Source organism: Cervus elaphus, chromosome 4 (assembly GCF_910594005.1).
Source record: "Cervus elaphus chromosome 4, mCerEla1.1, whole genome shotgun sequence".
In the NCBI taxonomy this organism is placed as follows: domain Eukaryota; kingdom Metazoa; phylum Chordata; class Mammalia; order Artiodactyla; family Cervidae; genus Cervus; species Cervus elaphus.
In genome coordinates, this window is record NC_057818.1 from 4,845,364 (window position 1) to 4,858,732 (window position 13,369).

General features: G+C 48.1%; 1 protein-coding gene across 1 annotated transcript; it reads left to right on the top strand.

Annotated features, from left to right (window-relative positions):
- Positions 1 to 2,270: 2,270 nt before the first annotated feature.
- On the top strand, positions 2,271 to 12,327 carry GABARAPL2 (GABA type A receptor associated protein like 2). The gene is made up of 4 exons (XM_043898085.1): positions 2,271 to 2,865; positions 3,190 to 3,245; positions 4,381 to 4,553; positions 11,726 to 12,327. Exons 1-4 carry the CDS (start codon positions 2,832 to 2,834, stop codon positions 11,814 to 11,816), a joined length of 354 nt encoding a protein of 117 aa, XP_043754020.1. The 5' UTR covers positions 2,271 to 2,831; the 3' UTR covers positions 11,817 to 12,327.
- The last annotated feature ends 1,042 nt before the right edge of the window (positions 12,328 to 13,369 follow it).

The window sequence follows — 13,369 nt, forward strand, 5'->3', positions numbered from 1 at the left end:
GCACTGGGCATGTGTTGGATCCCTGGGGGTGGGGTGGGGGACTAAGAACTAAGATACCTGCATGCTGTGTGATGTGGCAAAAAAGAAAAAAAAAAGGTAGGTAAAGATAGAAGACAGACATTGCACATCGAGACCATCAGGTGACAAACATGCTTGTAAGTTGATGAGCTTTGAATCTCTCCACTAAGAAGCATACTAAGTTCTTCCAGGTGTAAGATGGTGTACACATACTTCGAACTAGGACACAATGACCAGCTCTGTGACGGGAAGCAGGGGTCTTTGGTCCAATTTCTAACTCCTTCACTGATTCACTATCAGAGGGTTAACAACCATCTTCATTCCTCAGTGCTTAATTCTATTTGCAAAACAGGTTATTTTCATTTTTATGCTCACTCTCTTCATTTCAGTCAGTTCAGTTCAGTTGCTCAGTCGTGTCCGACTCTTTGTGACTCCATGGACTGCAGCACGCCAGGCCTCCCTGTCCATCACCAACTCCCGAAGTCTACCCAAACTCATGTCCATTGAGTCGGTGATGCCATCCAACCATCTCATCTTCTGTCATCCGCTTCTCCTCCTGCCTTCTATCTTTCCCAGCATCAGGGTCTTTTTCAAATGAGTCAGCTCTTCGCATCAGGTGGCCAAAGTATTGGAGTTTCAGTTACAACATCAGTCCTTCCAATGAACATTCAGGACTGATTTCCTTTAGGATGACTGGTTGAATCTCCTTGCTGTCCAAGAGACTCTCAAAAGTCTTCTCCAACACCACAGTTCAAAAGCATCAATTCTTCAGTGCTCAGCTTTCTTTATAGTCCAACTCTCACATCCATACATGACTACTGGAATAACCAGAGCCTTGACTAGACAGATCTTTGTTGGAAAAGTAATGTCTCTGCTTTTTAATATGCTGTCTCACTTTCTAGTAGATCTCATCTTATGTGATAGCTTTAAATACTTCTATCCTGAATCTGAGATTTATAGATCCATCTACCTACTCTACATCTTTACTTGGATGTGTCTTTTGGGCATCTAACACTTAATATATTCAAAACCAAACTCTTGATTTGCACACCCCACCCCTCAGGTTCCACACTGTTCCAGTAAATGACAACTCAATTCTTCCAAAACCCTGACTTATACTTGTTCCTCATGAATCATATTCAATTGCTCAGCAAATTTTGTTGGATCTACCTTCAGAATGTATCTAGAACACAGCTGCTTCCCATTACCCCCACAGATACTATCTTGGTTTAAACCAACATAATCTTATACCTGGATTATCACAATAGCCTCTTAACCGTTCCCTTACTTCCATCCTCAACCCTATAATCTACTGGCTACACAGAAGCTAGGAAAGTCATGTCACACTTCTGCTTATAACCCTCCACTGCCTTCTCATCTCATTCTAAATGAAACCCAAAGTTCTTCAAATGGAATTCAAAGTTCAACACACTTTTCTAGATCTCTTTGGTCTCACTTCCTAGTGCACACTTTCTTATGTATTCAGCTCCAGTCACACGGGACTCCTTCCCGTTCCCAGAAATATGCCAACCACTTTATCTAATTAACATTCGATCCCACCATCATGTGACTCACTAGTCACCAAGTATGCTTTATTTTTCTAAACAGTACCTATCATTACCCAACATATATTTTTTTCATTTTGTCCCACTAGAATGCAAGCTCTGTAAAAGTGGAAGTGCTGTCTGTTCTGTTTACTGCTTTTCTCCAATACTTAGAACAGTGCTCTTACATGCAACAACAAAAGTTTCTAGGCATGAAATTCAAAGGATTTTTCATAAAAAACAAGGAAGCAATCTTAAAATAACAAGAAATACTTCTAGAATGAAGCTATATTCCACAGCATCCATCAGGAATTTCAACTTAGGAAATGATAAATGACAATGTCCAAACATACAAGCTTTTCAGATGCATCAGAATCACAAGCACGTGGCAAGGATCACGTGCCCAATTAAGTGAATATCTTCTTACATATTCACCAGCTCATAAAAAGATGGATGAACTAGAGCACACTGCCCTAGTGAGTCTTGGAGGAAGAAAGCAATGACATCACTGGAGAACCTGAAGGCATATGGTCAGGCGGGCCACACACACACACCCCCCTTAGGTTGTGAAGGCTGAATTTCATGCTGAATGCCAAAGAAACCCACCTCATGACTAGGTATCAGGGGAATTCTCTGCGTCTGACAGTCAGTCACCTCTAACTCCTCTGGTACCCCTCCCTACACAGCCCCCTCAAACCAGTCACATCCCTCAAATTGAGCCCTGAACCTGCAGTCATTCCAAAGACTCCTCCCCAAAGTGTCAAAGCCCTAAGTAGACCCCTTGCTATCACTGGCCATCAGAGCACCCTCTTCTGTCATTCAAACCTACAAAATTGCCCTCTCGTCAACAACGCCCCAGTCAGACTTGCTTTTTGAAGTCTCCTGTAAGGGCTCTATTCTGTCAGCCGGACCCCTGCTCACCTCTTCCCTTCACTAACGTCCACCGAGACCCCACGCCTGCTATCAGCTCTCAAATACTCTCTCTGCAGTCATCAGTATCCCTCACAGACCTCCCGATCGCCCGCTCTATCCTCCCCTCTGCCGAGTACCCCTCTAAGCCCCTCTCCTGCCCCGCCCCTTGACACGCCCTTTGAGGCGGTGTCCGGCGAGCGGCGCCGGAAGCCCCGCCCCTCCCGGTTGCTAGGCTCCGGCAGCCGGAAGTCCCGCCTGCCGTGTAGTCGCCGCCGCCGCCGCCGTCGTTGTTGTCGTGGTTGGTTCGCTGAGCTCCGCGGCTCCGAGAGCCGGCTGCGTCCCTTCTTCGCCGCCGCCATGAAGTGGATGTTCAAGGAGGACCACTCGCTGGGTGAGCGCTCGGCCGCTGGCCCGGCCGTGGGGGCGGGGGCGGCGGGGGCCCCCTCCCCCACTCAGGCCTCCCCAGGCTGGGCCGGGCGGGGCGGGTGCTTCCCTCCTGGCTCGGGCGGCTGAGGTCCTGGCCCCCCGGGCGGTTGCCCACCCGCCTCAGGCCGCTCTCTGCGGGCCCTGCCGAGCCGGGGCCCCGAGGACCGGGCCCGCCCGGACGCCCTAGAGGACCAGGGGTGTGCGCAGGTCCCGGAGGGAGGAGGGCCGGGGCTCTGGGAGGCGGCCGGCGGGCAGGCGCGGCAGTCAGTCCCGTGTGTTTCTCCCTCAGAACACAGATGCGTGGAATCTGCGAAGATCCGAGCGAAATACCCCGACCGGGTTCCGGTGAGTGCGTTCCCCGCCCCCTCGCCTCGCTGCCACCCCTGCCGTCTAGGACCGGTGGTGGGGCCCCAGGCTGCTCAACAGTTGACAAGTTTAGACTCCAGTCACGGTTGTGGGGGCAGATGGGCCACAATGGGTAAGGGGCCGTCGAGGGCCGCGGCTTGAGGGGCTGTAACTGGATGCTGTTCAGGATGCTTTGGTGCTGAACCTCGCGATCTAGGCCAGCGAGCTGTCTGCGGCCTCTGGGCTCCCTAGCCAATTATGTAAGAAACGATGTTCTAGGACAGGGCGACAGGTCACAGTCACTTTAGGGAATGGTGGTGGAGGGAGACGTTCACTTTGGTCTTGGAAGTGGTACTTCAGTCTCAGGGCATTCATCTTCAACTTTGTGCCTTCCTCTTTACCTGACTTCTGGTTCCCTTTTCTCACCCTGACCCTGTCATCCTTTCCTGACCAAAAAAAAAGAAAGAAAAATCTGAGCCGCCACTGATCAATAATACTTATCCTGTATTTATCCCATGATGGGAGAGATAGTTTCTGTAACCCTTATTGATTTTTGAGGACATCCAGGCCTGTTATTGTAGCTTACTGCTTATGAACAGTTCCTTTGGGGAGAGGCAGGAGGGATAGATTTGAAACTTAGTTCAGAGAAGCAACAGGCCAAGTGAAGAGCTTGGTCCTTGGCTGCCTGGGGTTGCCAGTCATCCCCATTGATCTGTCCCTTCTCATTTCCTGTGTTCTTTGAGATCCTAATTCCCCTGTATTGTGAAGGCAGATCCATTCTGGGGCCCTGGAGTAAGAGGCTGTAGAGGAACCCCTCACCAGATACTCTCACGTCTGCCCAGACAAAATATTGAAAAGCTTTGTAGTGAGGGCTGTGTTTCTCTTATGCATGCTGAGATCAGGGATGGGAGCTGTATTAATAATTGACCACAGAAAAGCACTTACTGTTTCCCTGTAACACATTTATATCAATTCTTAACCTCCAGAGTGTGTGGTTTATTAAGCCAGGGGCATATTTGCTCATGTTATGCCTTTGCCCACCCACCTCCTTGCCCACACACTGTTTATCAGCACTCCAGCAATGCACGCCCAGAGCCTCACGTTAGCAATCCAGTCATGACCTTTGCTTTCGCAGGTGATTGTGGAAAAGGTCTCAGGCTCTCAGATTGTTGACATTGACAAACGGAAGTATCTGGTTCCATCCGACATCACTGTGGCTCAGTTCATGTGGATCATCAGGAAAAGGATCCAGCTTCCTTCTGAAAAGGCGATCTTCCTGTTTGTGGATAAGACAGTCCCACAGTCCAGGTGAGGGGTATTTACTGGTATTGGACATCTGCTTGGTTGCTTACAGAACTCAAAACTTTGGGAGTCTGAAAACTCTTAGAGATCCTGATTAGAAATCTGAATTTTGTGCTTCCTGACATCAGGAGCTCAAGGAAAAGAAGAAAGGGCTGCAATGGATGTGTGTGCACTTTGGGTAAGAAAACAGAGCAAGGCCTGGACTTTTAAAAAAAAGATGAAATTCAGCCTCAGATACCCAAGAATCGCTTTAAATAGTTCAGGACTTAATTAGGCTTAAGCCATCAGTAGAACTGAAGCCTGAAATGAGGTTTTTCTCCAAATGATCTGTGAAATAAGTCCTGTCGTTCTTCCCCAGGAGCCTGTGGGCCCTGCTGAGGCTTAGCTTCAGTTAAGCACCCTGCCTGCTCGCTCGCTCTCCAGGCTCAGTCCTGGACTCTGAGAGTACACTGTCTGAGCCTCAGGTACCCGGAGACGGCTCTTTATAGACTTCCACCCCCTTTGCTCTGTCAGAGTAGCTGCCCTCTTGTTCTTGCTGTTGTGCTGCCTGGAAGCAGTCTTTGGGATATTTGGGGCCTGAATTGAGGCAGGGACATTACAATTCACTTTGAGGTAGGTGACAGCCTAGCTTTAGTCTCCTGTGGAGAGAGGAGAATTTTCTGGCTCAATCTGTATCCCTGGTCAGTTCTTTTCTGTTACTGATTTGAGTAACAGAGCCAAATGCTGGCCCTCTTCCTCCTGAGTTTCATTTTGTTATCCCCCCAAAAGTACTACTTCTGAAGCTAAGGCTTTAAGAAGCCCTGGGAACTAGCCCCGTGTAGCCAAAATATGCTTCTTTTGAAAATCCTTGAAAGCTCCAGGAGAGGCCTAAGCCACATTCTAGTCCCATTTCCTACGAATAGAATAACTTTGGCTATTTTCAAGGTCTGGTCTTCTCTTTCCCAGTCTCTGCCACTTCTGCTTCCTGATGTTTGGCAGAGGATAGGGGAGAATGGAAGGTCTGCCTTCCATGAGACCAAGGCTCTGCCTGAGGAGAAAGGCCAGGCCCTGCCTAATGGGCGCCATTGGTCTGCTTACAGCTTGAGCTTAGGAAGCTGTGGTGTTGCCAGGGGTCATCTTGTCACCCCGCTGGGCTCTCAGCCTTCCTTCCAAGCCTCTGGGCACTGTGGTGCTGGGTGCATTCTTCTCCAGGGGAGGCTAAGGAAGCCCTGGGCATTCCTGGTCACTTTCTGCTTCCCGTAAGGTGTTGGGGAGGTAGAGGTAAATAAATCTTCATGCCACCTGCAGCTTGTGCAGCTCCTTGACGGCCCTGTGTGTTCTCCTTCCCAGAGTTGGCTTCTTGGTGGGAAGAAGTTTGTGAGTAGGACCTGTAGCCTTGAGTTTTGTTTTGCTTGATTCTGATCTTCTGATACTTCTTGAAGAAATGAAGCAGGCTTCTGGAGACATTAAGATTATGTTAATGTAGCAATTACAGTGGCTGCAGGTTTTAATTAATGCCCTCTCCCCAAGTAGAACTGGAAATGAAAAGTGATTCTCAGGGCAGCAGAAGCTGCTTTCTCTCCTGTTTTATTTGCCTTTCCAACCTGGTAAGAATCCTCCCTAAAACAGGTTACAGTGGTGACCCAAGGCACACCAACCAGCCCCTCCACCCAGATCCTTCAGTGCCTTTGGCTCCACTTAATGACTTCCTGGCCCACATTTAAGGCAGCAGTTCTTTGTTTGGGGGTTTTAGTCTTCAAAACAAGTTTGCTTATAAATAAAAGAGGCATGTGACATCCTTGGGCTTTATGCAACTGCTGATCACCTGATGCCTGCCCAAACAAAATTGTCAGTCTCCTTCCTAAAGCTACAGTTTGACTCAGCTTCACCACTTCCTCCCCAAGGTAGCAGCAGCCTCTTCCTTAGCACTTTCCAGCCTCCTTAGGGAAGCGTGGAGCCTCCTTTAACTGTTAGCCAGGGGTTGCAGCCTTTGGAGAGTGGCTGGGGAAATCAGAGTTGAGAAAGAATGAGCCCTCCCCCATCCCATAACGAGAAGATCTACACAAGGATTGCTTATGTCTGAGGCTGAGCAAAAGTAACTTCATTATTCCTGCCTTAGAGTGGACTTTGGGAGTGTTCCGGGATACAGGCGACCATCATGTAAAATAATGTGATTATGGTTTGAGCAGTCAGTGTTAATATTGACTCTAGAAATAGAGACAGAAGCAAGTCCCTAAGAGTTGTACATTTTAAATCCTTTCTGAGTTTTGTTTTTTTTTTTTTTGAAAGGCGAGATCTCAACTACCTTTTCCCATTTAGCATTGGAAAGTTGAATTCTCTGCCTAGGTGCCTGCATCTAGAATCAGGCAGGAAACAAAAGGAAAACCGTGTCTTGGTGCAGACAGGACTTGAGAAAGAATATCATTATTGTATAAATTTTCCAGTCAAGGCTGTAGTGGGGAACCCAGACCTGGCATTGGTGCCCACCTTTTGGTCTTTGTTTAGAGCACAGATAAAGAGTCTTATTAATCCCTTGTGTAAAATAGAAACTGGAATATATTATTAAATTAAGTATATCTAAAATGTTGTAATTTGGGAATGTTATGTTGGGAAATCTGTGCTGTTTAGGATTATGGTATTTAATTGTTCCTGGCTCTTTTATTGTTAGTTTTTTTGTTCCTGGCTCTTAAAACGGTACTGTGTAAAAGAAGTTATGATGTCTTACAGTTCATTTAAACTTTATTTAGAAATATGCTTCAATTCAACACTTCTGAGCATTTCTGGGTAAATACTTCTTCAAAGCAGGGTTTATTTTAGCAGTGGAATAGAGTATATCAGAGAAAAACCTGATAAAAAGAATAAGCAGTGGTTAATTTTTGTATTTTAGAATTTTAGGGAGCCTATAGGGCCATATTAACTTTAACTTTGAGGCCCATGTCTTTCCAGGGTCCACAGCAGTAGCCACTGTCCTCTCCCCTCACCCCCCACCCTGCTTCCCCTGCTGGCAAAGAGACAAATCCAGGTCCAGTGGAAGCACGTGGGCTTCAAAGCAGATGGATGGCCAGGTGGCCCATCGGTCCAGCCAATTCATGAGTCAGGCTGGATCCCACAGCCTCCATAAGCTGACCTTGGTTGGGGCCAAGGAAAGCTGGTGCAGGGACGGAGCATCCAGACGAGATCGGCGCGTTCAGGGTGGTATGGCCGTAGACAGGGACGGGGCATCCGCAGATCTAGGTCAGCCGCCCCCAATCCATCAGCTGTCAGTAGCTTGAAACTCGTTTGTCCTCAGCAGCATGGCTCTTCCGAGATGTGGGTCCTTCTGAAAGTGCCTTAATTACTGGTTAGTTTGTCTAGACCTGTTTGATCTTGAATGGAGGGGTGGGGGACAAGGTTTTAGGGAGCAGTTTAGGTTCGTGTCCCTCAGGGTCCCACCACACCTTAGATTGCCTTAAATCTGCTGTTGGATTTTCCCGTTTTTCCCTGTCAGACTGAGAGCTTGAAGGCGGCGTCCTTGGATGGCTGTAACACGCGATGCCGCAGCAGGGAGCCTCAGTGCCGGGCTGGGGGCCGTCCCTGGGCGTCTCCTGTAGCCGCTAACTTGGGCGGGAACCCTTGGCGTTGCGGTGCTGCCCGTGAGTTGTCAGCCTGACAGACGCGTCAGAGCAGCCTGTCTGCCTGCGGATGCTCTGGCGCTCCAGCGGCCGCCCGCCTAGTGCTGAGTGGCCTGGGCCTCTGAATTCTGAGAGGGGAGCCCAACTTCTCAGAGGTGTGTGGAACTTGTCCTAAAGGAACACACCAGCCTTCTGCTGTAGTGTTGAAGAGAGGCATGTTTTACATCCCTGCCCTTCCACTTGGCTATCCTTTTAATGGGACTTCTTTTAAAAATTATTTTTAAACTATATTTGTAGCCCAGCTCTTTTTTGGCTCTAGACTGAGTTATTCTGATTCTGTGTGTGTGGCCTGATCCCACAAGTGCTGTTTTCAGATCATACTGTACAGATGCTTTCTCGGCACCTAGGGAAGCCTTGGAATCAGGTGTCCAGTCATGGGCTGCAGACTGGAGCGTCTAGATCCCAGTTGTGAGCAGTCCGTTTTCAATTCCTGCCCAAGGGATACCCTGAGTATAAGGACATAGTGCTATTGCCAGCTAAGTAGACTCCGCGTGATGCTGCGTGGCAGAGAAACAGAATAGCGAGAGGGCTCTAAAGTCATTAGGGAAAGCCATCTAGTTATCAAAACACAGGATCTGAAGGAGGGGCCCTAAGACCAGCTCAGCGTGTGATACAGAGGCTGCAGCAGTGGCTTCCCTGGGAACTTGTTTGAAATGTAGAACCTCAGGCTTGACCTTGACCTTCAGAATCTAAATGGCATTTTAGCAAGACATCCAGGTGATTCCGTGTGCATGTATGTATGTGAGGAGCGCTGTTCTAAGGGCGATCTTTGCAGAAGGTACAAGAATGCTGACACTCAGTTGTTAGATCCAGTTGTGTATTCACATGAAGGCAGCACAACTTGGTGGCAAGAATGTCTCCTAGCTTTGTGGTCTGGGGTGAATTATTTAACCTCTGTGCCTCACTTTTATTATCTGTGAACTATGGGTTATGACTGTACCTGCCTCCTAAGACTGTTCTGAGGGTAAAGAGTTATGTATGAAATAGACTTAGAACAAGTGCTTGGCACATAAGTGTTTGCTATTATAGTTAGAATTTTTATGATTGGCCTCTGTAGCTGCTAGGGCACTATTAAACAGATTTAGAAACCCAAGTTTTTACCAAAAGACAATGGAATCTAAAGACAGAAAGCCACATGATTATAGACCTCCCTCCCCCAACCCCCTCAGAGTCTCAGAGCTTGCCTTAGCAGTCGGTCCACGGTCATTGTTCACTGCAGACAGCATTCAGAGTCGGGGGTTTATAAAGCTCCTCGGGTGTGTTTCTAACTTAGCAGCAGGATTTCGAGTCACTGTCCTTGAGTTTGTAACTTGCTAGAAGAGCAGAACTTAGTCTGGCAGATGGAACCACACTTGACGTAGACACCCAGGGGTTGCTGCCTTTGAATTGCACACAGTGTTGCTTCCAGGCCCTTTGGTAATGGTACTGGGGAAATTGTAGTTCAGGTCTTATCAAGAGCACCCTGGACACGTGTACCAAGTGGTGCAGAGTGGTGGCGATAGCAGTAGCTGTTTTCCCCTTGGCCTCGTTTTGAGGATTCTCAGGGAAAAGCTGGGTTCCTCAGGGTGCCAGCCACCGGGGCGAAAAGTCTTCTCGAGAGACGTGGCTACTCATTCCAACCTTTTGCTAGTTGCTGGCTCCTCACTCCACTTCCTGGGTTGTCACTCTTCTTCCTAGTAACATGCTCCTAAAGATAGGCATCTCCCCCTCTGGCAAAAGGATTGTTTCTCAACTTGGCTGCACAAGGAATCATCTTGGACATCTTAAAACTTACTGATTCCTGGGCCCTACCTCCAGAGATTCTGATTTAGTTGGTCTGGGGGAGGGCTTGGGCATGTTTTTCAAGCTGCCCATTGTTTCTGCAGCTGAGGTGGAGGCCCGCCACTCGGAACAGGCATCCTCCTTCTGCCGGCTGCCCCCAGGTCCTCACGTGTCCCAGGGCAGTGCGGTCCATAAAGTGGCATGCAAGCCACCTGTGTGATCCTACATATTCTAGCAGCCACATTCAACAAGAAAAAGAACAGTATATTTTACCTGTCTGATATACCCAAAATGTCATCATTTCCACATGTAATCGAAATTGAGATAACTTTACATCTTTTTTTTTTGTACTTTGACACTTTGAAATTTTGTGTATGTTTTACACTTAGAGCACATCACAATTCAGATGAACCACTTTTCAAGCGCTGAACACAGATACAGAGTGGCTACTGCATTGGACAGCAGAAACATAGTACATTTCTATCATAGCAGAAATTTCCCGTGGACAGTGCTGCTTCCTTATTTTACAAATTCCACCTCAGAGCCTCGTAGAGCACAGTTCTTATTGTACAAGATGCCAGTGACAGGCTATTTTGTATTCATACTCATCCCCTCCTACATTGTTACTAATTCTCCTCTACCCACACAGCCAGCCCTCTAAGTTTAAAGAGAGGCAGGAAGAGTAGGGAAGGAGGAAACTTCCCCTTTGTATGGAAGTGTGGCCTCTCTCTGTTGATGTGGAGGGCTCTCACAGCAGCCAGGAGCAAGGCAGGGCCATGGGGCAGCCTTGTCTTCACCAGCTGGAGGCCCCGACCCCTCTCCGTGTGCCCGCTGCCCTGGTTTTACTGAGTCCTGCATTGAAGCATCTGTTGTGACCTTTCTGGGCCTAGTGACCTCTGACTTCTCGAGCTGGCTCCCAGACTGCTCCATCAGATGGGGCTCTGGTTGACACCCCATCTCCCCCCACACATAGTCATGCCCATGTTTAGCATGTGTCTGGACCTCCTGCTCATCTCGAATAGTGCATTCAGGTGGCCAGAGCTCAGGTGTCGCTAGGCTATCCTCTGGAGCCAGTGCAGCTCAGCTTCATGGCGGAGCGCGCCCAGGTCTCCCCTGCTGCAGTCTGTTGTACTGCTGAGGGAAAGCCAGCTCTCCTCCCCCGCGTGCTTAGCTGGAACAGTATCTGTTCATGGAGGCTTCTTAGGCAGGACTTCTTTGGCTGCTGATACAGCCTGAGAGCTTCTTGCTCTACCTACGAGGAGAGCAGCTTCCCTTTGATGGCGCCGACGCCGGTCTCAGGCACAGGTCTCTGGCGGGGGAGGTTGCACAGGCATGAACCTACTCGTTCCCGTCCTGTCAGGCACTAGTTATGAATCTTCAGAGGCCAGCTGGAAGGAGGCGCTGCTCCCACCTTTGTCCTCCGCTCCCACAGACAGGCTCTTGGTTCCATACTTGTTTCGGCTTTCTCCCCTGCCCCTGTTCAGGAAGCTCTCTGAAAGCACTCCCTGGGAGCTGGGGCTGGCTTCTGAAGGATTTCCTTGGTGTGAGTGTGAGTCCGATGGTCTAGCCTTGAGATAGGAGGCTGATTCTAGTCTAATCCCCGATTCCCCGAGGCCTGATTCCTTTTATCAGCCTCTCACCAGAGGTGTTACAGAGAGTAGCTAGTTTAAGTAGTGTCCTCCTTATCCTCAAGGCATTTTTCTCCCAACAGCTGGACTCAGTCATTAACTCCAACTCTCAGTGTTATTTCTGTTTCTCTCTTTCAAGCCTAACTATGGGACAGCTTTACGAGAAGGAAAAAGATGAAGATGGATTCTTGTACGTGGCCTACAGTGGCGAGAACACTTTCGGCTTCTGAGGCCGGCGCTGGGCTGGTGCGGCGTTCCTGCTGTGGATCTTGTAAATAGCCGGCCATTTTCAGTTACTCTACCAGAACCTCTTGACATAGACCTATCAGTGCATTTGTAACTGGATTTATTTCTTAATATATTGGGAGGTTTTGTTTCCTTAGACTAGTAAATTATCACAGAGTTTTATTTTGCGTTTTTTCTTTCTGTGCACTGTCCTCGTGACTGTACCCTCCAGAGAACTCGTTCCTCTGGGACTCTTATTTAATGAAGATATTTCCATATTGAAGTGAGGGAGGTGGGAATTAAAGTGAAAGGGGAGATGATGCGTTTATTCTGGATTATGTTTGAAGTGTTAGATGGTGAAGTGTTAAAAGCATCCAAATTAAATCCATAGCAATCAGAACACTTGCTTTACTAGATTTTGCCAACTGCCAGTCATGTTGGACTGAGCTAATCTGTTCCTCTTTCTGAAACTATTAAGGTAAATAATTAACAATAAAACTTCCTCTTATAAAGGCACTGCAGTGTGACCTTGTCCTTTATTCACCTTATTTTAGATGGGTGAGAGAAGGCGCTCCTACATCCGCCAGGCCAGGAGGCGGGTTTGTGGGGCCCGTGGCAGAACAGCTGGGCACAGGAAGCCTCTGCCAGGAGGGACTTTTTTTAAGTGGTCAATATAATCTCTAAAAAGGTGTACATCAAGAAGTCCTTCTCCCACTGCTGTTTTCTGACTACCCTAACCCTCCACCTTTTGGGAAACTTCTTTTACTGGCACATTCTTTTCAAAATTTGTTTTTGGAAGTCCAATTATATGTGAATATATGTTCAAAATGTTTTTTTCTTATACAAAAGAGAACACATTATATATACTTAGAACATATTAGATATACTTTTTTCAGTGAACAGTATATCATGGTGATCTTTCCATACTGGTTCCTAGAAAGCCTTTTCATTTATTTTAGTATTGCACTGTGTGAGTTTATCATTAGTACTGCAACCGAGCGGGACCCTGTGTGGCTCCTGGGCATGGAAACCTTTCCACGTGACCCGTTCTTGTAGGGAAATAGACTCTAGCCTCCATGACCTTCCCCGAGTTCCAAAAGGCAGGTTCAAACACTTGTTAATCGAGGAAGGGTGATGCAGTCACCAACTCAATGGATATGAAGTTGAGCAAGCTCTGGGAGAGAGTGGAGGACAGAGGAGCCTGGCGTGCTGCAGTCCACGGGGTCGCAGAGAGTCGGACACGACTTAGGGACTGCACAACAACAAATCGGGAGGGAGCGGATGCAGAGCCTGGGAAGAGCAGCCTAGAAACAGTAGTGAAGCCCGTGGGCAAGGCTCTGGTTCCAGGTCAAGGGATACACAGAATACCTTTGAGCTCTTTACAGAACTGAAGACTCCCAGCAAATGGAAAAGTGAAAGTGAAAGTCGCTCAGTTGTGTCCGACTCTTTGCGACCCCATGGACTACACAGTCCATGGAATTCTCCAGGCCAGAATACTGGAGTGGGTAGCCGTTCTCTTCACCAGGGGATCTTCCCAACCCAGGGATCGAACCCAGTC

Excerpts from the sequence above, each read along its gene's own strand:
- GABARAPL2 (XM_043898085.1), top strand. The coding sequence starts at position 2,832 with ATGAAGTGGATGTTCAAGGAGGACCACTCGCTGG. Across the intron at positions 2,866-3,189 it reads CAAGGAGGACCACTCGCTGG|AACACAGATGCGTGGAATCT; the intron begins GTGAGCGCTCGG and ends TTTCTCCCTCAG. Across the intron at positions 4,554-11,725 it reads AAGACAGTCCCACAGTCCAG|CCTAACTATGGGACAGCTTT; the intron begins GTGAGGGGTATT and ends CTCTCTTTCAAG.